This window comes from Vanessa atalanta, chromosome 16 (genome assembly GCF_905147765.1).
Source record: "Vanessa atalanta chromosome 16, ilVanAtal1.2, whole genome shotgun sequence".
Taxonomy (NCBI): domain Eukaryota; kingdom Metazoa; phylum Arthropoda; class Insecta; order Lepidoptera; family Nymphalidae; genus Vanessa; species Vanessa atalanta.
The window spans coordinates 2,913,722-2,939,893 of record NC_061886.1 but is presented as its reverse complement, the minus strand read 5'-3'; the positions used below and the strand labels follow the sequence as shown (position 1 = coordinate 2,939,893).

General features: G+C 31.5%; 3 protein-coding genes across 3 annotated transcripts; 2 read left to right on the top strand and 1 right to left on the bottom strand.

Moving 5' to 3' along the window:
• The first annotated feature begins 163 nt into the window (after positions 1-163).
• Positions 164-2,129, top strand: LOC125069889 (diphosphomevalonate decarboxylase). Its single transcript, XM_047679493.1, has one exon. The coding sequence runs from the start codon at positions 309-311 to the stop codon at positions 1,458-1,460; it is 1,152 nt and encodes a 383-aa protein (XP_047535449.1). The 5' UTR covers positions 164-308; the 3' UTR covers positions 1,461-2,129.
• Positions 2,130-2,255: 126 nt separating this feature from the next.
• On the bottom strand, positions 2,256-4,277 carry LOC125069890 (guanine nucleotide-binding protein subunit beta-like protein). Its single transcript, XM_047679494.1, has 5 exons — positions 4,107-4,277; positions 3,617-3,825; positions 2,928-3,134; positions 2,585-2,836; positions 2,256-2,510 (listed from the first exon to the last, which is right to left on the bottom strand). The coding sequence occupies exons 1-5, from the start codon at positions 4,213-4,215 to the stop codon at positions 2,328-2,330; spliced, it is 960 nt and encodes a 319-aa protein (XP_047535450.1). The 5' UTR covers positions 4,216-4,277; the 3' UTR covers positions 2,256-2,327.
• A 1,578-nt stretch (positions 4,278-5,855) lies between these two features.
• On the top strand, positions 5,856-23,901 carry LOC125069680 (serine/threonine-protein phosphatase 2A catalytic subunit beta isoform). The gene is made up of 8 exons (XM_047679206.1): positions 5,856-5,912; positions 6,039-6,149; positions 16,361-16,570; positions 20,075-20,379; positions 22,432-22,617; positions 22,870-22,923; positions 23,341-23,420; positions 23,809-23,901. The coding sequence occupies exons 2-7, from the start codon at positions 6,048-6,050 to the stop codon at positions 23,411-23,413; spliced, it is 930 nt and encodes a 309-aa protein (XP_047535162.1). The 5' UTR covers positions 5,856-5,912; positions 6,039-6,047; the 3' UTR covers positions 23,414-23,420; positions 23,809-23,901.
• Positions 23,902-26,172: the final 2,271 nt, after the last annotated feature.

Below are 26,172 nucleotides of genomic sequence, written 5' to 3'. Positions count from 1 at the left end.
TTAATTTTATCTAAAGCAAAACTACATTTTCTCTAAATTATTGATTTATATTTCGATTTAAGTTTGTGTTTTTTTACATTACTTTAGCGAAAAAAAAATTTTAGTAAATGGCAGCACTATGTGTCATTAATTTGACATTGTCAGTCCGATTCAATCTACAAACATTCAGAATCTGATTTCGGAAGTACAGTAGAATTACATTTTGTCCATTGCAGTCAAACTTTGTGGTATCTGCGTAGTCTGCGTTATCAGTAGTGGCGCGGTAATTATTATCATTTGAAAAGTTTTGATTTTTTTTTTCACTTAAAATGAGTGATATAATTACAGCTATAGCTCCAGTTAACATAGCAATGATAAAATATTGGGGAAAGCGTGATGAGAAGTTAATATTACCGTTAAACGATTCCGTTAGTGCTACTTTAGATACAAGTGTTATGTGCGCTAAAACTTCTGTATGCGCTCGTCCAGATATCTTAGAAAATGAAATATGGCTAAATGGAATTCAGACTTCGTTTTCCAACCAACGATTACAAAATTGCCTCAATTCAATAAAAGCAATAGCACGCGAGCAACAAAGTGTAAATGAAGAATTTTTATCATGGAATGTTCGTATTTGCTCCGTGAACAATTTCCCAACTGCTGCCGGTTTAGCGTCTTCAGCTGCAGGGTATGCTTGTTTAGTAACGGCATTAGCAAGATTATATAAAGTAAAAACTGATGTCAGCAAAATTGCCCGAGTGGGATCTGGCAGTGCCTGCAGAAGTGTGTATGGTGGATTCGTGAGGTGGCATGCAGGTGTTCAAGCCGACGGAAGTGATTCGATAGCGACTCAAATTGCTGATTCCTCACATTGGCAAGAAATGAGAGTTATAATACTTGTAGTAGCCGATACAAAGAAGCATATAAGTTCAGTAAAAGGAATGAGTTGTGCCGTGGAGACATCAGAACTGCTTAAATACAGGGTTCAAGTGTGTGCACCTACACGGGTTAAACAAATATGTGAAGCTATTAAAGACAAAGATTTCTCCACATTCGCAGAAATAACTATGAAAGACAGTAATCAATTTCATGCTGTGTGCCTTGATTCATACCCACCTTGTGTTTACATGACTGATGTTTCCCATAAAATAGTTGAAGTAATACATAAATATAATGAAATTTGTGGAGCAGTCAAAGTTGCTTACACTTTTGATGCAGGGCCAAATGCATGTTTATATCTTTTAGAGAAGGATGTTCCCGAAGTCCTTTCTTTGATAAAGCATATATTTCCTACTACTTCTGATGATTTTATCAAAGGTTTAGATGCTCCTACAACACATATAGATTTGGTTAAGGAATTTCCAATGAACCCTCTTGAACCAAATTTACTGAAATACTTAATTTATACAAAACTTGGTGATGGTCCTCAGGTTATAACTGATGAGTCTCATCTTTTAAATGCCCAAGGAAATCTACTTTAAGACAATGAACCACCACTCCAAACAATTTTTTAAGTGATTAGATATCAAGACCATTTTTAAATTTGACAGGCTTCATTAAGAATATAATATGAATGTTAAACTATGATTTACTATACTTTAAGTTATTTGTAGCAAATTTTACTTTTCACTTAGACTAAGTTTAATCTATATGTATTATAAATTGTAATGCAATATATATATTGTTTCTATATATAGGAACAATATTGAATTTACATGATTTTGATACTTTTTACACAGTAGTTCAAATTTATTTAAAATAATAAGACCTTAAAATATATTTATAATGTTTTTTAAGTTGCTTAAAAGTGATGTCAAGTATTAATATTTTTTTGTATACAATTTAAGAGGCAATATTGTCACAAGAGTCCAATCTGTATTCTTCAATTGATTAAAATCTAAGAATTATTTAATACTAAGTTTGCAAAACACCAGTACCAGGAACTGGTCTTTTTGAATGGGTAAGATCTGATTTGTTTTTATATATTGGTGATGGAATTTGACTTATATATGTCATGACAATAACTATTAGAATTTGAATTGTATCAGTATTATTCATATTTAAATCAAGGTGTAGGTTGAATTTGCATTAAGTTAACTCGATCCCACTTAACATATCTAAAGGATGGAGTGTGAAATAAAGATTTATTAATAAAATAACACAAAGTTTATTTACATAATAAAGGTCAAATATACATAGATTGCAGATACATATTTCTGCATTAAAAAGTACCTTATCAGTAGCTATACATGGAGATCATAATTAAAACACTAGTGTCAGTCAATTCCATTTATTTTTATACTTTTAATGGAGGACAAAAATAAATGAAACCATTCTTATTTAACATCTTATCTCGCAGAGACTGAAACCTGCCAGACTCTTATGATGTTGTCGGAGTAGCCAGCGAAGAGGGTTTGACCATCAGTAGACCATGCCAAGGAAAGACACTGGGGTGGATCCGTCTTGGAGGTCTGTGTCTGGTTAATAATCTCGGGCTTCAACTCCTCAACCATTTCCTTGCTTTCCAGATCCTATAAATAAAAAAAGGGTTATTATATGTAAAGTAAAAAAAAATACAACTTTAACAATAAAGTTTATAGCTTACCCAGATCTTAATAGAAGGCCCAAAGGCAGCACAAAGCCAATATCTATTCGGTGAGAAGCACAGTGCTGTGATGATGTCATTGTGGTCTAAGGTGTGAAGGTGTTTGCCATCATTCAGATCCCAGAGCATAGCCTTCATGTCCTTGCCACCAGATGCACAGAGTGAACCATCAGGAGATACAGTCACTGTGTTCAAATATCCAGAGTGACCCAAGTGGTTGATCTTCAACTTGCAGTTGGTCAAGTGCCATACCTAGAAATTTAAAATGTTATTAAATGTTTACACTTTTTGTTTATTAGAATTGCTGATATATTTAATAAAAATAAGTAAGATGACATTTTACCTTCACGGTACGGTCCCAACCAGCGGAAACAATGATAGGGTTAGCATGGTTCGGTGAGAAACGCACACATGAAACCCAGTCAGTGTGGCCATCATCTTGAATAGTATACTTGCACTCTGCAAGGGTGTTCCACAGCTTGATGGTCTTGTCACGTGAGCCAGATACAATCTGGCGGTTGTCAACCGAGAATGCCACAGACAGGACATCCTGTATAACATAAGAAAAATTAAATTAGTTTACTATAATATATTAAAACGAAAAAGTTAGTACTATACTCCTTAAACTTGGGTTAGACTATGTGTGTATGGTAAAAAGGATTTTAACAAAAAGTATAAGTGCAAAAAAATAAAACTATGAATGATATTGAAGTGCTACAAACTAGATGATTTTCATTTTTTAAACAACAATTGTATTAATTAACTAAACAGGTATAAGCCAAAATACACATGAAATATATTCTTTTGGATAGTGCATTTCTATTCATACCATGTTACCCATAATCAGTTTCAGAGTTACTTACTGAAACCAATGTCTCATGAAGATCCACCTAAGTCTTCTGCCTCGCAAAGGCACATACACACAATTCAACCTCGCACAGGCACTGTCTTCTGCCTCGCAAAGGCGCTTAAAACTATTATCTTCTGCCGCGCATCGGCACTAATCCTACCAAATTAAGAGTTCTGTCACACCTTAGTATGGTCTTCAAAACGCCTAGTAGTTTTGCCGGCTGCGAGATCCCAGAGACGAAGAGTTTTGTCCCAGGAACCTGACAGAGCGTAGTTGCCGTCACTGGACAGTACCACATCAGAAATGAAGTGGGAGTGTCCATACAGACGCTTCTGCGGTACACCGTAGTTAGTTTCGTCACGAGTCAACTTCCATACAATTAATGTTTTGTCTGAAAACAATAAATTAAGCTATGACTTTGTTTAGAGAAATAACATATAATGAAATTTATAATATTGATCAGCCCCATATCCGCTTGCCGCTCAGGTATCGCGTGGCAAAGTTTATATCATCATATTTTTAAAAATATACATAGTCATTCAATAATATAATCTTAAATTACAAAAAAAACGTAACATTCTCTCAATTACCAATGTTATTTATTGGATGATAGACGATTAAGATTTTAAGGTTACAAGTAGCACGCACATATTATACATTAAAAATCCTTACCTCGAGAAGATGACAATATCATGTCCGGATATTTAGGATTGGTGGCAATTTGGGTAACCCACCCATTGTGACCACAAAGAGTCCCTCTAAGTTTTAAGGTCTCAGTCATTTTTAATTTGAGAGTATCAAAGACCCCCTTCGCGACGCACCAAGCTGATGATAAAAGAAGGAAATAGACTCGTTGTTGAACGATATAACATATGAATGAATGAGTGAATGACAAAGATAACTAAATGGAACAGATAAGAAAAAATGATTGAGAATGACTTGACATCAATCACCTCAAAGCTGAATAATTTTTAATAAAAAATTTGTACCTATTACACATTATTTTAATTTTTAATTCCTATTTATATAAATATAAAATTATAAATCTCCGGCAACATATACAGTCTGAAAACAATTTAAAATAATATAATTATAACATTTGATCAAGAACACAAGTATATAGGACATTGTTCATTGATAGTGGTTAAATTTTATCATGGGTTTAAATCTTTTGTTAGGGATTCATAAAGTTAAAAAAAGGTCTGAATGTGAAAATTATTACATTTACACTTGACATAATACATCAAAACTTGAAAGTAGTCTATCAATCTTAAAGAAAGGGGATGTCATTTTATTCCAAAATTAGAATTTTTGAAAAGCTCACATCAAATTAAAATTACAGCCTTTTTGTACAAGTTCTGTATTAAATGGATTTTATTATAGATAAATCGCAATCACAACAGATGACGAAACCTGTACAGTTTACTGCGATAAACGTGAGTATAATAAATTAATGTTTTTTAATAGTTTCCAGTAATATATTGTTTTATTTAAGCTCATTAATTAAGTCACTGTAATCTTAAAATTTTAAAAATAATCGTGTATAATTGTATATTTCTAATATAAAAATGTGATCGATGATCGTGTTGTTGTTAGTAGAATTGATAGCTTGTAAGGTAGCAAATCTTTATGTTCTTGATTCAACCCACACTGGGATAAAATTATTTTTCTGCCAATAAATTATCAGAAGCACCGCGTAGTGTCCTCAACTATGTTGCCTCGATAACGTTGATTTGCGCGGTCGTATGGAATTGCCGTCTTATGAGATTATGAGTATGAAGGAATAGCGTGCTATTATGTTCTCTGCAGTTTGTTAGTCTTCCTTAAGAAAAGACGATTTGATCGAAAATTGCAATCATAAAAATATTATGTAATAAATCTAAACGTAACTATGCAAGCAAGCTCTTAAATAATTTTTGAATTGTCATTTTACAAGATAAAGAATAACATATTACCATTTTTATTGTTTGTGAATACAGACTGCCGAGAAGAATGGTAAAGAAAAATAATAGTTTCTCTTTCCTGACCATTACATTTCATAATTTATAATATAATAATATATAATATTTTTTTTTTTAATCTTATTTGTTTGTATTTTTTAAAACAGGCTTCAATGAAAGCTATTACGCAATATTTTTAAACAAAACCGTTCAAATTTTAGATTTTGAATGAAAATGTTGCTAACTATTATAACTGGGTTGCTATCATATTAAGGTACATTAATAATAATTCTTTTTTAGAGGATAATATTCTTGATATATCATATTGGCTAGGTATAGAAAATTAAATTTAACTTATTTAACGATAAGTTTCAAAAATATATAAAGTTTTGATATAATTTACTTTTATTAAAAACACTATGTTTGTGAATGCATCGATATTTGGCATCATGTTGTAATGCCATTGTATTCCGCTTGGGGGACACCGTCGTTCTTTTGAACCAAATTGACGTCACGCAAGTGGTACCTACGCCATTTTGTAAGTGTCTGCCATAGTCAGTATTTCTGGGCACAGTGTAAAATACAAAATTCGCATGGTTTTGTGTACATTTAATAGATAAAAATATCTCAAAACTAAGTTAACGTCTAGTGCGTTAATTCACAGACACAAAGTATGGAGGACAAGGCGTCATTAAAAGAACTGGATCAATGGATAGAACAGCTAAATGAATGCAAGCAATTGACAGAAAACCAAGTGAAAACGTTATGCGATAAGGTAATAATGCTTTATATTTACTAATTAATTTGTATATTTGTACCTTGAATCATTTGTTTATGTGGTTACTCAAAAGTTAGGTTGGTATCCACTTATACTTATATCGAATGATTCACGTACATACATAGGCAAGAACGAGATCGCGTATGTAATGTATGGAAACTGACTTTGTCCAACTATTCACTAGCAGGTAGGTAATCGGTTTCTTATTGAGATGGTATAATCAAACATTTTTGATAGGTCCGAAAGTGTTTGTTTGTATCACCACACCCAGGTAGCTACAGTTTTTATTTCATGTCAGTCAAATAGCCTAATTGAATAGGATATTTATAGACGAGGTACGGAAATGATGGTTATAGTTATTATTTCTATGTTGTCTCATTTTATTTTGTAGTTTTTAATTTTAATGTAACTGGTATAATGGTTGAGATCTACATGAACTTAAATTTTGGTGGTAACCTTTTGCCAACAAGCTTTGAAATAAAGAAAAAGATATATTTTTAACTATTAATATATTTACATTAATCTATTTTATTATTTATATTGAAAACAATGTTAATAGTCTTATGTGAATTGTAAGTAGTAGCACATACATACAAAGTACATTAGAAACAATTTCAAAACATAAAATTTTTGTACTTGTGTTTTTGTAAAATTAGATGTTTTTTTACTATTAAGAAAATACACTGAAACTATATAAAAGATTAAATAAAACCATTATAATATTAAGAGTCCAAAAATGACTAGGGAGTCCTGTTTTTTGTTCATTAATGAACCAAGTTTTATATAGAATATATCATTAAATATTATATTTGCATTAGTTCCATTTTCATAGAACTTGGCATTATATTTAAATTATGATTTTCTTTTAATGATTCCTTAATTTGATAAAATTGTAAATTAATTAATGTAATTTGTTTAGAGGAGAATTACTTGCTTATGTTATGTGGTAACTTTATCTTGTTAATATTTTACCTTGTATATGGACATTACACCTTATTATATTGGTAAAATATTTGTGTTTTTACTATTTCCTTGCTCTCTAGGACAAATCTTATGTACATAACATTTTGTTGTGTATTAAGGTTGATGTAAATCTAGGAAATTTTTATTGAGGTTATTTTTTGTAGTTGCAATAATAATTACTTAATATTTCTTGTATACAAATCTGTCAACTTGCAAGATGATGTCATTTTAAAACATATAAAACTTTTGCTTCAGTTGAGACCATGATATTTGTGTTGGTGTCTCTCCTTGTTGGCTAAAAGTTATTTGATTAAAAACTAAAATATTAAAACAGAGGAAACACAAGCCTTGATTGATTTAAAATAGATATTGAATGAAATATAATGAATTTGACAGGTAACAGTTTCACATAAATTTAACAAAAATGACTCTGATGTTTTTATTTTGTTTTCTGTTATAATAAATACAGAAAATCTTTAATAAAAATTGTGGAAAAGACAAAATTAAAAGAGTTTATTTTGAACATCTAATTACAATTGATGTTTTGTATTTATGCATCTAATTCATATTTGTTTATCAATTTTATCAATTCTATTATCTTATTAGAATAGAGTTTAGTTATCTGAAGATATAAACATGGAATTCTTTTTCGTTCTTCTTTTTATATGTAAATATATTTTGGTACTTTCCAGTTATATATACTACACTTTTTAGATGTAAAACTATATATATATTTAAATATTTCAAAATAAATATGCTTTATATCCAAATGAATATGTATTCAAAAGTAGCTTGCTGCAATGAATTTTTGATCAAAGGATTATATAGATTATGAATAAAAAAATAATGTTTATTCATATGTTGGTCCTCTTTGTGTTCTTAAATTGTTCATATAGTTGTTAATTAATTTTGGTGAGTTGTTTTGCATATGTTGTATGCCCGTGAAGCTTCTTACTCAAAAAATAACTACAGTGTTAGTTCTATATGTTTGTCATTCAAATATTCTTTTATGTAGACCATCATTCTACTTTTGTAAAGTCAGGAAGTGGGGGATAGCAATTACATTAAAAATCATTTTGCTAAGACATGTAGTGATTACATACAATACAAAAGATATCAGGATTTTTTAAATATACTGAACAGAAGTTTCTTATTAACATCCAAGTGTCAAAATTTATGTTATTGGTAAATTTTGGCTAATATTTTCAAAATACATAAAAGGCAAATTGGAGTAGGATTATTTGTTTTTAAATGACCCACTGGATTAACTTTTCCGTTGTTAGATTTTATTGTGAGTAATTGATGTAACCTTTTTAATTCATCGAATTGTAATTACATCATCCTTTGGCTCTGTTTATATTTATAATTGAAAAATATATATATAATAAACAGTTTTACCTATAAATGTTATGTAAGGGGTGATTAGTTTAACAAAGCTGCTTCTTATTCTTTTAATGTCAAATCAATTGTGACAGAAAGAGAAAAAGTTTAACTAAACTCCAAAACAACGCAAGGCTGCAATGTAATTAGTAAAAATATTTTTGCATTAAATTTCAAATAGTGTATTAATTATATCTTGAATATGCTTATTACCTCCAAATTTTAAATATATTTTTCATAATTAGCTGTCAGGATACTTGCTTATTGCTTTGCATTAAAAGGAAAAATAAAAAAACCAAAAGAAGTTGTGTGGAATATAGTTTATAAATACAAATACCTCAAATATCAATCTATATGGGTTTTTCACGAATAGAGGATTTAGTTTTTAATTATGGAATGTTTGTATCTTTTTAAATTCCATGTTTATAATATTAATAACTAGCTTTGTATTATATACACATGGAATAAATCTTAGTATGTTATAAGTTTAAATAGACTCAATGTACTTAGGAGAAATAAACATTTAGATAAATTGGTATACATAATCATGCAAATTTTTCTATGTTTGTAACTATTATGTGTTTTTAAGATAATTCGGACAAACAGATAGACAAAATAAGAATAATTATTATATTGGTAGCTTGCAAATTTTCTTAAATATATTTAGGCAGTTATTTTAAATTACCAAAATTAACTCCAACTTTTATATATTTATGTAATTGTATGTTACTTCTATTCATACAATTTTCAGGTGTTTTATTATAAGCCTGCCAATTACATAAATAATTTTAACGAATAATCGACTTCCCATAAAAAATTGTTTCAATCCATCCTTTTGTTTGTGTCTAAGTAACAAATTAAGAATGTTTACATACATAGTAATATTTTTAAAGCGACGTTTAGAAACAGAGGACCTGGTTAGGAACGTACGAGTTTTTTTTTTTGCTGACATAGCTTCGGGGCATGCTCGTTTATTGTATTAGTTAGTAAGATCGGGCATGTAATATGCTTATTGTAATTAAATGTTTAGGTAAATATGATGTTATTACTATTTTTATTACCTGTAATACTATTTCGAGTCACAAAAATCAATACTCTAATAACCGTTTAGCTTTTGACATCGGTGCGGTTTGACGACGATTTAGTCCACTTTTAAATATAATTATGCATCCGCAATGCCTCGTGTTTTCTTATATACACATATATAAATCAATTACCGTTTTATAATAGGTTTTTTACAAGATGACGTATTTTGTATACTACTAGTATATATACTGTTTGAGGCGCTGCGGTTTATTTTTGGAAAGAATTTTCAAGTAATTGTTTTTTTCTTTTTAATGAACTATTATTTGTACAGCACCTTATATTTGTAATTTATCTATTGTTAATTTTTGATATATTATAACTCTTTGTATAATTAAATACTTGTCTATAGGTAAGTCGCAGAGTATTAAAAAAAAAAAAAATTAAAAAAGTATATTAATAAAAAAGTACCCACATAATATTTAATTAAATTGAAAAACATAATGAATGAAATACAACTAATTAATAAAATTGTTAAGTTGCTTATTTCTTGAAATACGTACGTACGTACTAACTGAAAAAATAAATTGAAAAGTTGTTTATAATTGAAGTTTCGTATAAACTTACGCTTAACATAATCGCTGCACAATGCTTAACGACAATAGTCAATATGTTACTTAAACAGTTATCAAGAATTATTATTTCATTCTTTGCACAATTTCTTTCTTATGTATTCCTATTAGAAAGTTGGAGATATAGAACTATTTTGGTTAGATAGTTTATTGAGGAAACCATATAATTTTATTCTACGACCCTAAGCTGAGAACCGTAAACGTAAACGTCAGTCAAACGGTATGAAACTGGCATCTATGATTGTATAATCCAAATTTACATCTGATGAAACCGAGGGATACTTTTAGCAAAATATTAAAGTTATTAAACCGGAACCATTGACGTGTTACAAATAAAGCGCACATTCGATCGAGTTTACCTCTAATTTCTAAAAATAATCTTCAATCAAAATATTTTCTAAAGGCATCTAATAAACTTGCTGTGTATGTTTGAGTATACGATGGTATAAATAGAAAGAAATATTTTTATTTTTTAAAAGTACAATTTTTCGGAAACGAAAATCCTTAACAAATGTTTCAACACTCAATTAATTAACTTAAACCTGTATTATTTTAATTTTGGCAATGAAGCCGTATCTTTGATCGGTGTTATATTTAAACTGTTATAATGATATAATTATGCGTATGGTTGTTTTTTTTTTACTATATTTTAAACGAAATGTATGATGTTGGACACTTTTTTACAACTTAAAAAAGTATTCATTCAAATAAAATAAATATTATGCAAGGATTTTCTCTCAAGGTTTTCGAGGTAATTAAGTAAAAAATATTAAAATAAACTGCTGTACAAAAGGTGGTTTTGATATTGAAAGTTATGTTAAAGAAGTATTTTTTTTTATTAGTACATGTAATCATTTTAAATATTGATATTAATAATACACAAACAAATATACGCACAAACTCAACATAAGATTAACAATCTCTAAATTTCCCTCTGCTGGGCCGCCTCTCGCTTTGAGGAGACACATGCAGGTTTCCTCACGATATTTTCCTTCACTGCCGAGCACGAGATGAATTGTAAAAACAAATTTACCACATGAAAATTCAGTGGTGCTTGTCTGGGTTTTAACCCGCAATCATAGGTTAGTAGGCGCACGCGTTCTAACCACTGGGCCATCTCGGCTCGTAAATACACGCACGCTGTAACACAATTTTCTAAATCTAAGCAATACAATTGTTATCGCTCCTTAGATTTTAAGATACCATAACATGAGACTAAGTACACTATTATTATCATTGTACAGTACTTTCTTACTAAGTGGACTAATTTAATAACAATAATTCAATATATCACAATGCAATAATTCTGTTTGTTAAAATGAGTATTGATTGAAAAAAAAATATGAAAAGCTCGAATATGACTTCAACTAACCTCTATCCACCCTCGGGATATCTCTCCCAAGTCAAATAAGATGTCCACGATGTTTCACGCAAAGATGTCCAGACATCTTTGCCTCCTAACTTAACGCATAATAATACGTAGATAGTATTAATAATATCTCGCCTTTTGACTGGCCTTCCCATATTTGCATTCCGTTTTCCTAATGTTTCGTAAACACTCGAATTCTCATGGTCGTACGCGTGTTAAGCCTTTTCTTTTCAATGTAATGCACTGCTTGTTTACGACGTGTTGTGCTTTGAATCATCGTACTTTATTATTTTTCAATTAATTTTTTTGAAATATAGCCTCCATTGAATATAAATATATTTTACATAAATTCATTGCAAATATAATATCGAAATCGATAAAATCGTAAACCTGAACGTTGTTGGTACTAATCCATTTTAACTAGGTACTTCTAAATACAAATATCTAAAATCAAACATTTATATAATAACTGTTCATAGAATTATGACGTTGTTTACTGCAATCAAATCAATATTTAACGCTAAAACTAACATATACCAGTCGATATTTGCAATCAACGGCATCACACTGCATACATCCTTTAAACCTCGCGCAGACCCACCTCATCCCCACTCGCCGCCCACAGGCAGCGAGCTTCCCCGTTGAGTGCACTCCCCAGGTTAAGGATCAGCCTGAAAATATACATCTAGGTCATTCTCCACGACCACAGACATAATATATATGTTGTCTTTCAAATGAATAAATCTAAAACCTTATTTAGTCTGAAATATTTGTGTTCTTTAGAATTATTTATAACGATTTTTATAAATTCAACAAGACGCTAATTAGTTAAGATATTTCGTCGAAGATAACGTTTTCTCTTCTCGTCTTAAGTCTCGTAATTATTAATTACGCGAGTAAAAAAGTTCAATTCGACTTAATTTTTTTTATAACGTTGATGTTAAATTGTATTAATCTTTAAGATACACGTCTCATTTTTAAAATAACAAATTTTTAAATTACGCTTTTATTATTTTATGGCATCTGTATCAGGGAGGATGTTGCGCGATGCTCCGAGAGCGATAGCAATGCTATTGCCCTTATTATGGTGACTCGTGTTATTAAACCAAATTCATCTTTTCATAAAATAGTATCTGTTTGTTTTGAATTACAATAAAAATATAGTATTCTATTTTTGAAATATTTCTGTCATTGTGTTTGTTTTCTCACGTCCGAGAAATCTACGTAACTATAACATAAACATAACCGATTAATATAAACATAAACTAGGTGTTCTAGAGGTCATATATTTAAATGGAATTCGTTTCTCCTTTTATTGTAGTTGTCACCTTGTTCGTCTGATTGTGGTTGTTGTAAAACTAAAAGAAAGATTTATACCTTTTTGTCACGAAGAGTCTAAAATTACATTACTTGCAGTTTGTATTGTTTTTTTTTATATATTATTAACTCCAAATCTTTACAAATTTTCAGTTGCGTCTTTTATCAACGATTTGATTTCCGTTCTTGCCACAGATTAAGAAATTTGACCTTTTAAGTTTGAAGCCGCAGGATATTAATTCTTATATTGTTCGCTTTTATCTAATTTATGTTGTTTATTTTTGTTATGAATTGAACAATAATATTTGCTATATCATCCATATTCATTATCTAGGAATCGGGGATTTTTTTTATCACATCTTATCTAATAGACTTGCGTAATGTTTATGTCGTTCAGGAAAATATATCACGAAGACTACCTTAATGAGCGAGCTGGAAGCAAAACCAGTTGCATCTTGATTAGTGCCCTTACACGAGCTCTGGTACCGAACATTGCCTTATTGCGAACGAGAGAGTTGATTTCGGTTTTGATAGGAATAAAAATGCCCCGATCATTTTTACCGCATTATGTCAAAGTAAAGGCCGACGTTTCTAGAAAAGGTGATTTCGTCGTTGATATATTTTAGCTTTGCATTTTAATAATGTTTCTAATGGCGAAACCATACAATGTATTTAAATCGCAGTAATATTAATATTGATTATACGTATACAAGAATAAAGAGTAGTGTCAACCTAGAGTAGAATTTTATGTTTAATCGCATGTGTTGTTGATATAGCTTTGAATTTTAATAAAAATCTAAAATCAAACAAAGTTTATTTAAACGACTTGTACAATGTTATTAATATTAAATAAACATCTGCAAGAGTACAGAGTAGTGTCAACCTAGAATAGAATTGTATGTTTAAATGCCTTGTCATGTGTACGTGCTTCAACTCTCGCTGTAAAATAACAGCCTCTTGGAAGACAGCATTGTTTTTATACAGTTTTAGCGAAATCTTTAGTGGATTCCTTTATTCTCGAGCTATTATTACGTAACACAAGATTATAATTATTTTAACAGGTTACGTCGTGGTATGAATTTCCTTTTTAGAAACGGATATACGTTTACGTATATTGGACGGATTGATGCGAATACGAATGTGTGGGCGTCTACTTGTAATCACCGATAGTTGCCAATGTTCGCTAGTTTCGTGCAAGTTTTCGTTTTTTTTTTAAACGCGAATCAATAGTGTTCTTAATGTTTGCGTCGCAGTGGCCACCTAGACAGCGTTTAACCGCAGCACCGAGTGATTGAGCTTGACAATGCATTTCGTTGCAATACATTTTAGAATGATGACTACATGCACTGATCAAATACGGTGCATTTGATTGCGTCCATTGTGAACGGTCGAAAATACGTAACGGAATTAAGCTATTTTGGAAGGCTCCAAGGTATTGCAAGCAAATATCAAGTAGTGCGCATTCGGCGAATACAGGCGAACGTCAGACAGTCGCTTAAGTAATATGTTTTGGTGATATCATTTATGTACATACTTGTGATGTTTTTGAATGGGAGAGTCGTGTCTGTTTGCGGAGAAATAATAAACAATTTCCTATCCCTAACATCTGGCCGCCGGATTGAATACAATTTCTCGTGTAACTGTGCTTACGATTATATGACCGGAATTGTTTTATTTAAAAAAATACATTATTTTTTGTTATTCAAACGCTTCGGTTAAGTTTTGATGACGTTCAATCGGGAAATTAATCATACGCTTTAGCTATTTCTTAGTTTATCAATGTTCGTAATAAACATTAATATCCGTCGATGGCAATCATTTCAATAATGTTTCATGTTAGTTTCATAGCAGTCAATAAAATGATATAATATATTATGTAATGCTATAATGCTCCAACTGTTCTCTCTTGAGTTTTGTGTATAGCTTCAAAATTAAATTAAACCTACTTACTTTATCGCAGTCGATAGATGAATTATGATCTAACTGACATTTATATTTTCTTTATTTAAATAATAGTATTTATAATTTAAATATATTTATCCTACTATTCGTCAACGTAGCCGTTTGATTCGTAAGTAGCAAGTAAATCTTTTATTGAATATTATTTTAATTCGTTTATATTAATTTTGTACAGATATTAGCCGACATTTCACGTGTAACGTCTTATGTCCATAATCATTCTTGATTATTCTGCGCTCGACCCATCACTAATCCTTAATCCTGAATTCTAAGCTGAAACTACTAACTAAGCTACGGTATTTCGTCTTCTCTGCACATAAATATGCTTGGAATTTCAATGAGTCCTGTTTCAAATTATTGTAATACACTATCCGTTAAAGAGTAGTTGTCTATTTTAAAAATAATTTCATATTCTCTTATTGAATAGATTATTTATTTATTTGACAATAATAGGCAGATTTTCACCTTATATATGCATTTTTCCTTACGATATTATTTTCACTGCCGTTAACGAGAATTGTAAATAAAATTTCGCAATCTTGAACTCGCAATTTTCGATTAAGATTCACGTTTATATATATATATATATATATATCATAAGATTGCGATAGTTATATATTTAGTAGAAAATTAATAATTGTTGATAAGAATCGGTTACGTTCAATATCTTCCTAAAGTTTAAGTTGAAAACATCTACTAATTAAGCGAAGCAAATTATTTGTCATTTTTTTTTTCATATACCAGTCTAAGTCGCTAGCATTGATCACTGTTACAAGTTGCAAGGTGAGCGTGAACGATACTTGCTATTGGTAAAGATTTCTTAAACTATGCAAATAATCTATTCAAAAAAAAAATCAAATGTATTACATAGCTATATACTCTTCATGATATTTATTGAATTGTAATTCATTTCGATATACGGCTGTCTATAAACCTGAGATTTGAGATCGCGGTTATTAGTTTCGTCGAAGTTCAAAACGCCATTTTTACGCAAATCCATAGTGAATATCATAGATTAATCAAGCTCTCGACCAATGATATCGCGTCAATTTGCTGTCAAATGTTGTTTATTTGGCTTTTCTCCTCGTATGGTTGAAATAGAGTATGGTTAACCAAAAGCAAAAATAAATATAATATGCGATAACTATTCTTTTTTATTTGATCACTTATATATATAATAGCTAGTACGTATTTAAGTATATTATATTTATTTGTCAATAGTTTGTTAGTCTGCTTGTTCCAAACCGCTGCTAGTACTTGTAACTCTACGCCCAAAGGTCTCCGAGACCTGGAGATCGTTTTCTCAGCAAAGAACGCCTTTGTAAACCTTAACTTGCTGTCTTGTGTATAATCGTTTTTAAAGTTACATATGATAAAATGTATTGGTTGATCGATGATTACACATAGCACATACATTATTTTTTAAACCCGAAATATGTAACTTGCACCTGCACCCCCATACGTGGGTAAAACCGCGGGTAGAAACTTGTTATTAATAAACGTTCGATGCGCTGAAATATAAAGTCACGTAAATAAGTATTGTGAAAATTAATTAATCTTTACAGGCAAAGGAGATTCTAACTAAAGAGTCTAACGTGCAAGAAGTGAAATGTCCGGTCACCGTTTGCGGCGACGTCCACGGTCAGTTCCACGACCTGATGGAGCTGTTCCGCATCGGAGGCCGCTCGCCCGACACCAACTACCTGTTCATGGGCGACTATGTGGACCGCGGTTACTACAGCGTGGAGACGGTCACATTGCTTGTTGCACTTAAGGTAACTTTCAATATTTATTACCTTTTTAATTTAAAAAAATTAAAACGTTTCTAAAACATACTTTAGTTATGAAACTTTGGTTAGTTGTTCAATGAACGTTCCAATGTTTATAGCCAAACACAAGAATATTTTTCTTTGTGTGTTTGTCCTTCAATATAAATTTTCTATAACACTTATTTACGCTTGGAAAGCCAGGGCGGGTAGCTATATAATTTTTAGTTGTGACCCCGGCTTTGCTCCAGATGCATTTGCAGTAATAATATTGATTAATTTTTTTGCTAGCCGCGTGTGTTTTTTATATTAATCCAGTAATCAAACGGTATCAATTGTCATCGAACGAATAGTATGGAATTTGTTAAAGTTTAAAATTTTAAACGATTATCATGTTTTCAACTTGTATATTATATTTATGTTATAAAGTTTATGCGATTATTATTACGAGTATGTTTGTCAGTTAACACGTAACTGTCATTCGAACTAAATGTCATTGCTATATTTCATATAACCGTTCGTTTATAAACTTAGTTACGGCTATATCATTGAGCGTATGATACAAAAAACCGTACTCCGTACGATATTGGACGGGCTCTGTTAGACGACGAAAGACGAACTATTGATCCGGGAGACTCATTTTTTATTTTGTATTTTGAAACTACTAACGCCATCTATTAACAACAAAACAAAGTTACTATTTTATTAACATAAACATAAATAGTTTCAATACTTGTTTAGATCCTATCGCGTTCAATCCAACTGAATCCTTTGTATAATATGTATGCGAACATCAGATGCTATTCGTGTTATTGCATTCAATGATATAACGTTATATAATCGACTAAGGGGAGAATCACAGTGAAGAAAACGTAAAACGATGTCGGAGCGTTTTTTTTTTTTTTATATCGATTTTATTTAGAGCGGTAAATTGTTTAGCAAAGATTCAAATCAAATGAAATTCCGCTGAACTATACAATTTAATACGTATTTCTTAGAAGTCGACCCGATTTTAAGCGTTCTGTTTATTTCACTTGATCCAATAATGCCCAGATCGTTAGATGTGTTGTGAGTGAGAACGTTTTTTATTCGTTTTCAATTATCGAATATGTATGAAAGAAAAAAAAAACAGTTTACTTTGTACTTGACAAAGGTTAAATATATATTATGCTTATTGCGATAGTATTAGTAGTTTTAATTATAATATTATTGATAAATTATTCTTGTATGTGATAAAAGCAAGTGCATTAGATATCGGGAACTATTTGCTAGACCGATATAGATTATGAATAAGTTTTTTTTTTTAATTTCATATTTGGAAGGCGAGACACCCAGCTATTTGGGTCTCATTTTTAGATATAAATTTATATTTTGGCACGTCTTTGAGTTTTGTTTCCCGGTGTTTATTTCTAAATTCGTAGAATGTAGTGTGTATATATGTATGTATTATTGTGACTTTTTTTGGCATCACAGTTTACGAGGAAAATTAATGATTGCATTATATGTTGGAGTTTTTATTACATTCGATTCAGAAGTGGTTTTTTTTGTACTTTAATGTGATGAAATTTATCACATTTCACACAATAGCCGATTTAATTGGCTGAGTAGTTAGTAGGTTCGATTCCAGACTCGACAGATTCTCGAGGCGGCAGATTTTAAATATTATCAATAAATTATTCAACTAGAACATGAATCTAGAATTTTGTACGACAGTTCTCTATCTGTAAATCAGTTTTCTTAAGATTTCCCATTCTGTTTCATTGATTCGTATTGAATTAATTATAAAAATAAGATATATCAATAATGAGTCATGACGTTGCGTGATAATCTTCGAAGTTTTTCTTGGAAAATGTGTAAATAAGAAATGAATTATATACGACACATTATTGAATACCACCAGGATTTAAGTTTTCTTTGAATTTGATTTCAGTTTTTATCGCTAGAAACGATTCTATTAAATGTCACGTAAATAAACGTACCACTGCAATTCGACTTTCGATACTTACTTTAAGCGTGCCCAAATATTATAAACTTTTAAACTAAATAAAAAGGACTCGTTACCTTTTTATTTAGTTTATACAATATTATACAATACTAAGGGTTCAGCCCTCAGTATCAATAGAACATATTCCACTTGAGCTGTCTACTGTGTTTGAACACAGTATTGGATACGTTGTTTATATCGAACACTTACCCCCAATTTCTGAAATGTCGAACAAAGTATTAACAAATTTGATTTCACTCCGAACGGTCATTGGTTGGCCTATCCTATGACGTAATAGGCAACCAATGAGCGTTCAGCCTAAAACAAAACACAAACATTTCAGAAACTGGTGGTTAGTTTGTTTGAAATAAATGAAAACATCTTTTGAGAAATGTTTTATGAACAATTTCATTGTTTCTAATATTACATAGACTACGTGAGAGCAAGCTCGCTTTATCAGTTGGTATCTCTGATAAAGTCGGGTCACTGTTTGTATTACATTTATCACGCAGATTATCAACGAGTTGACTTTCACAAATGAACTGAATCACGAATAATATTATTTCTAATTCATATTCATCGGGAACATAACAAAAGTTAGTTATTTACATTAATGATTTTTTTTTTTTGTTAATGTTAATTTTTGGATTTACAAAATTGTGCCGAAGTGTTGTCACTATATTATTAATCTGAATCGATAAGAACTAATATAGTTTATGAGGCCACTAATGTTTATTTATATTTAATTAATTGGAAGTAAATTTATATTACTAATAATTTCACTGTTTGTCTATGGAAATTCATGATTCCAAAGACAATTTCCGACGAACAAATTTCATCAGGTCTATTTTTAATTGATTTTTTCTATACTCAATCGAATGTTTTGGTTTTTTTTTTGGTAGGTAATTTATAAAAAGAATTCTATATGAATTCTATTTTTAAATTCAATCACGGTTCAATGATCCTTTGTGTATTGCATTCAGAGATTGAGACAGTCAGTACATCCGTTTTAATTTTTGGATTTTGAATGAGTTTGTATTCAAGGTCGTACGTGTGTTGCTAGTGCTAATTCTTGGCGTCGCATATAACTTTGTCAATGCCTCGTTAATATGTACATACGACACGATTAAGATTTTAGTACTAAAATAAAATTTTACGATCTCAAAACGTACTTAAGACGTAAGATATACACTAATTGTATTTACATTTTTTTTTATTAATATTCATTAAAGAATTAAAATTCATTATTCAGTCATGTAATTAAGAAACAATAAAAGGTGAATTTTGATTGTAAGCGTGATGTCTCGTTTCAGTAATTATTGAAACACGAATCACACATAATTTAGATTTTTTAAATTCCATTAACAAACTTGACGTCTAGTTTCGAATGTATTCTTACGGAACACTTAAAAAATAATGATTTCATAGTTTTAACCGTAACGAATCTCTTGTTCGTATTCCATTGCAATGGATTGTATTTATAGTGATACAAAGGAATGACCACTAATAACATTACAATACAATTCCAGGTTAGATATCGTGAGAGAATAACAATCCTCCGCGGTAATCACGAATCACGTCAAATCACCCAAGTCTACGGCTTCTACGACGAATGCCTCCGTAAATACGGCAACGCGTCCGTGTGGAAGCACTTCACGGACCTGTTCGACTTCCTGCCCCTCACCGCGCTGGTCGACGGGCAGATATTCTGCCTGCACGGCGGCCTCAGCCCGTCCATAGACACGCTGGATCACATCCGCGCCCTGGACCGCGTGCAGGAGGTGCCGCACGAGGGGCCCATGTGCGACCTGCTCTGGAGTGATCCCGATGACAGGTAGGAGTGCCTTGCTAACTCTAACAGTCCCACTGTTGAAAAAATATCTCTCTTCCATGATGGAAAATTTTCTGCCTTAGTGTGGTTTGGTGGATATTTTAAAGAAACACGTAATGAATACCCAGGATATTTGTATTTCAGAGACAAACTCTTAATTGATTACAACAATAAAACTTGCGTTTTGTCTTCTCTGACCTCTAAGTTTTTTGTTCTCGTTCGTATTCATCAACAAGTTTTTAAAGTTACATCTTAATGATTATCTATGTACATATATCCGTCTTTTAAAATGTCAGGAAAATATAGTACGTATTTATTTTAGTATATCTTTTAAGAGATCGACTTATAAATAATATATGTATAAATAAATCATAATTCCTAAGTCACCTACTGATGATTATTTATTTAGAATTTTAAAGAACTCCTGTAATTAATGTCTATTGCACTCGGGTTATCATCATATAAATTCAGTTAAATTGCTTACACGACTATAGAGGCATTGTTCTTTGTAATCGACTCGCGATAAAACGAAGACAAAACAATATTGACCATGAGCTATTGAAACTAAATAAAGGAAATATATCTAGGTCACTGTTACAAAGATCAATACGAAAGTAGAATCTTATAAACTTAATTAGTACACGAATAATACGAAGTCTATATTTCAAAGGCTAATGTGAAGTAGTTAAACTAAAATGTCCCCAAAAATGCTAAATTTAAAATATACTTAATAAGTTTTATCTCAATATATGAACTTATTTAATCGGAATTGCGATTCAATGGCACAATGTTGGTATCTCTGCTATAATATGTCAGACAGTCATGATTTATGTTTAAAAGTAAATCAGTATATGTCCCTCGCTTGGGCATATGCTAGGCAACCTTCTTTTCTTGAGGTGCGATAGCGATTTGTATTTTAAATATTGTATATTATGTTTAGTTAGATCCTCAAATGAAATCTGCCAAGGACCTGTTTTGTTCTTATTTAATTGGAAAATTTGCCACCAATAATATAATTTTTTGTAACATTTAATATTATTTAAATTTATAATTATGAATTAATAATGGAGAAAGTGAACTAGTTTATCCAGAATCTCAGAAGCAATTTATGTTTTTAGTTTTTTATTTGGTTATCATTATTCAACAGATTGATATTTGAGAATATATTGAAATTTAAACAAAATCAAGGCAGATTAGTTATTATCTTTGGAGAGGGTAATGATTCATTTCTAATATTATGACAAGGGCATTTAATGGCAGACTCGTGGCTAATTATCGAGCGAGCGATAATTTGCGGAGGCGCTAGACATCCGCTATTTTCTATACATAATATGTATGTACACGATGGCTTAATCTCAAAGTTTTAATCCAATCGATCCGAGTTACGCGATGAAAGTATATTGTTGCTAATATTGGATTAGCAGTGGGTATTAGAAAGTTTGCAACAAATAGAATTTTCGACTTAGCTTATCTAACAAATCTGTTTAATTTGCCTAATTAACCTACGGAATTTATTTGTATTAAATATTTAATAAACATAAGATTAAAACGTTCATTATATTCTAAACCAAGAAAATATATTTTTTCACTGACAATATCAAAGTATATCTAATAATACTAAAAAACCAAGCCTGAGAAAAATCAGAGAAAAATTAATATATACATATTTTTAAATATTTTGTATGTCTTAGTCTTACAATTTTTTAATCCATAATATATCTTAAAACGATGACATCCTCAGTATATTATATATCACATTGTGGTTCCACCATTGTGGTGTTCAAAATATCCACTCAAGCCAGATAGATGAATATTTACATTATAATTTTATTAAACTCGAGGATATATCTAATTAAGTAATTATTTATATTGTTAGGTGAAAAAAAAGACGTAGGAATCACATAATATAAATGAAAAATCTTCGATAACGAACCCATCCAATATTAAAGCTATATTTTAATAAGACTGGGTTATACATATAAAAGTATAATTTTCAAATATGTACTTGATAAGTAGTTACTATGAATTTTATAAAATTTTTAATAACTTGTACAGAGGCGGATGGGGTATATCGCCCCGCGGTGCCGGCTACACGTTCGGTCAGGACATATCGGAGACGTTCAACCACAGCAACGGCCTGACGCTCGTGTCGCGCGCGCACCAGCTGGTCATGGAGGGCTACAACTGGTGCCACGACCGCAACGTCGTCACCATATTCTCAGCGCCCAACTACTGCTACAGGTGAACTTTAACGTCTTAACAAGCGTACGAGCATAACACTACATATTAAGGAACTTCACTTTTAAAAATAAGGCGGTAGCTCTACTTTTAATGCACTGTTCAATATTAAGGTTCAAAAGTGCTTGAATAAATAAAGAATATTTTGACTTTGATATGGCCAAATGCTTATTATATTATTAATATATATTTTAGTAAATTTATTTTAGAATATAAATATATCTTGTGCAATAAAATAATTAATTATTTTTACAGATGTGGTAACCAAGCCGCCATAATGGAATTGGATGATGCGCTTAAGTACTCATTGTAAGTATTTTAAACACATATTTAATTAACATATACTCACCTACACTGCAAGTCGGCCCTAATTGTCAGAATAAGTATTTTTGTCGGATAATTACGAATAAAAACGTACAAAATAGTTACGAAATTTTATTCTGTACGAATTTTGTAAATAAATAATATTTTTTCTTTATATTTATTATGTTGTAAGTGTTGTAGTTTTTATTTAAAGTTTTGTTTTGTTTTATGTAATCTTTGACTCTTCCTCCTCCTATCAAATGATTAATAGCGCAAAGTGATGACATATTGTATTTGTTTAAACAAATCAATATGGACTATAAGTCCCCATACTGTGGATATTGAAAGTTTATGATTTTGTCTTTAATGATTGTATACTATATTTGTAAGTACCAACAAGCTTAACGTATGTTTGTCCGTCAGCCTGCAGTTCGACCCGGCTCCACGGCGCGGTGAACCGCACGTGACGCGACGGACGCCGGATTACTTCATGTAGGCTGCACGTAAGTATCACATCACATTATTTTATATTTTTACATCGGACTTACGATGTTATCTTAGTAGAATTATGTCAATCGTTGACCAATATTTTAACATACTTAAAAATCCTGTTTGTATTGTAATCAATAAAATTAATGTTTAAATAATGACAAATAATTTATATCTATCTACTTACTTACTTAACATATATAATGTTGCATTTTAGGAATGTTAATGTATATAAAATTTGATTGCATATAAGCAATCATGACATAGATTCCTACTTTTTTAGCTTAAATTATGAATTGATATTGATGTAGAAATAGTCACATTATCCTATCTAATTCAATTTCAAAAATGTTGTACTCGATCTTGACTCATACTATAATCGAGTTGGCACGCAATCCGCAGCGCTGGCGCCCCCGGAGCAGGAGCGTCGAGCGCGCCGGCGGCCGGCCGCGCCGCGCGCCGCCCCCGCCCCCCGCCGCCCGGGCCCGGCCCCGCCCCCCGCCCGCCGCCCGTCGCGCGCCGTCCGCGCCGCCCGCCGCAGCCTGCTGCGCGTCGCGCACTGGCTCGCCGCGATCTGATCCCCCGAGCCGACCCGCGAGCGCGTATGCGTGTGTTCTTTTCCAACGTGACTATGCAATTGTGCGTGTGGCGTAATCGAGCTCGACACGCGAACGATGCACATTGATTTCGAATCGTTGCTATTGCTGACGTTGCGCAAACGCATCATATTGCAGGCCTGATTTTGGAAACTGACGCATAATCGTATCGCTCGTGCTGTGGGTTTTGTGTTCTTGACATAATCTACTCGTTTTGTGGTCGCCGCCGACTGATATATCGACTGAGTCAGGAGATTGAATGTAATCAGTTTTTTTATTCCGTTCAAAATGTCGTTTCAGTATTGAAATGGCAGACGTTTTAGGTTATGTCGAAACCTACAGCATGGTCGATTGTATGAAATGTTTCTGGTATACGTCATTGAATGTTTCTCGATAATTTAACCTAATGCCATGTGAAGTTTGGATGTTGTATAGAATTTTGTTAAGAGCACAATAATAAAACAAATAGATATTTATGTATTTGGTTTGTAAATCCAAATTTGTTGAGTAAATATCTCGTTCATGAGAATCTTATCTGTTCATTACGATGTACTTTAGAGTGTCGGTGTATGTAAAAATAAACATGTAGCGTTTACAGTGCGCTTAATATTATCTTTTTGTATAGTAGTCTAGTTTACTATATAAATCATTTTAAGGACCCTACTCTAATGTCGAGCGGTTAAATGGCGGGAACGTGGGCTGTGGCGTGCATTATATATACAAAATTAAAATTATTATGTGATGTTTTTAAAAGTGACGGCGGGCGCCGGGCGCGGATGAATTATAAGTCACCGCAATTTTAGGTTCTTGCCCCTTCGACATCGCACAAATTCTCAGCTAACCGATTTCGAACCTTATTGCAACGGACATAACGTTCGACATCGCTGAGCTGCGAGCTTGTCCGATGGTCTCGCCCGCGCTATTTATGCTGGTATGTTCATTATGCGCGGCCGGACGGCGCGACCGGTTCACTGTTGTATGTAACTTACGATGTATCAAAGACACTTAGACCTCATTAAACAGCGTACATTTGCTATACGGTAGTTTTATTTCAACAGAAAGTCACCATCGATTGGCGGGAACGATGAATGGACATACCACCATAAGAACTTTGGTGATCGAACAAATCGAGTGTAGCCGTCTTGGGGTGATCCTCGTATAATTTCTTTTTTTTTATCTATTACATAAAAAAATTGCCTAGTGAAAGATTTTTTTTATTTTCGTAGATCAACATCTATAAAGTTCCATTTTATTGTTTTAAAACGTAATTTTTAAACTAATTATTCTGTTTTTACTTACTTGGACTTGCTTTCCATGAGCAAATAAAATATAGCACAACATACACACTGACGGGCGTACTCGTTGCTATGTATCTTGTGTGGAACAATAGTAAGCATTTAGTTTTATGACAGAACGGTAGAAAATATTTACACAAATTTATAATATATACGCATGACTAAGTCACATAAAAAAGTATTAGAATCTTATAAGACGCGTTAAGAATGCTCTGTGCGTCCGCTCTGTCATAAAATGTTTTGAGATGTGCATTTCGGGGTTGATTTATCGAAATTCTCCTGTTCTTGTGCCACAGTACCTGTATAACATGGAATAAAGTGTTTCACAAGTGTGGAGCTTTAATAGTTTCTTTTTATTATTTTTTCACTTTACTTGTTTTAGGTAGACATGTATATACCTAAAGATCAAGGCATTACATAAATTGTTATTATTTAATAAGCATTAATTTGTTTCACTTCTTCTTTAATGTATTCAATTACACAAACAAGGAAATACTTTGTAGATAATTAAATTTACAATCTTGTATAAATATCTGTAATGCTATACGAGAGATCTAGAAATTTTACTGATATTTTGAAAAAAAAAAACTTTTTAACATTGGCTGAATTGATCACATGACTTGCTGAAATTTAATACTTAGTTAAATTTAGGCGCATTTTTAATTCAAATAATTAAAATAGGAACAGACAAATATAATTCCATGTATGATTAAGATTTGGGCGATGTTTAAAGCCCCAAGCTTGCAGAGCATGAGATGATTACATTTCCAAATCAGCACTACGATTTTACTGAACGCGTGTGTACTATTAATACAAAGAATTACCCACCAATGACATCGGAAGCCACACGTTTCGTTAAGTATTAAGTATGTAAG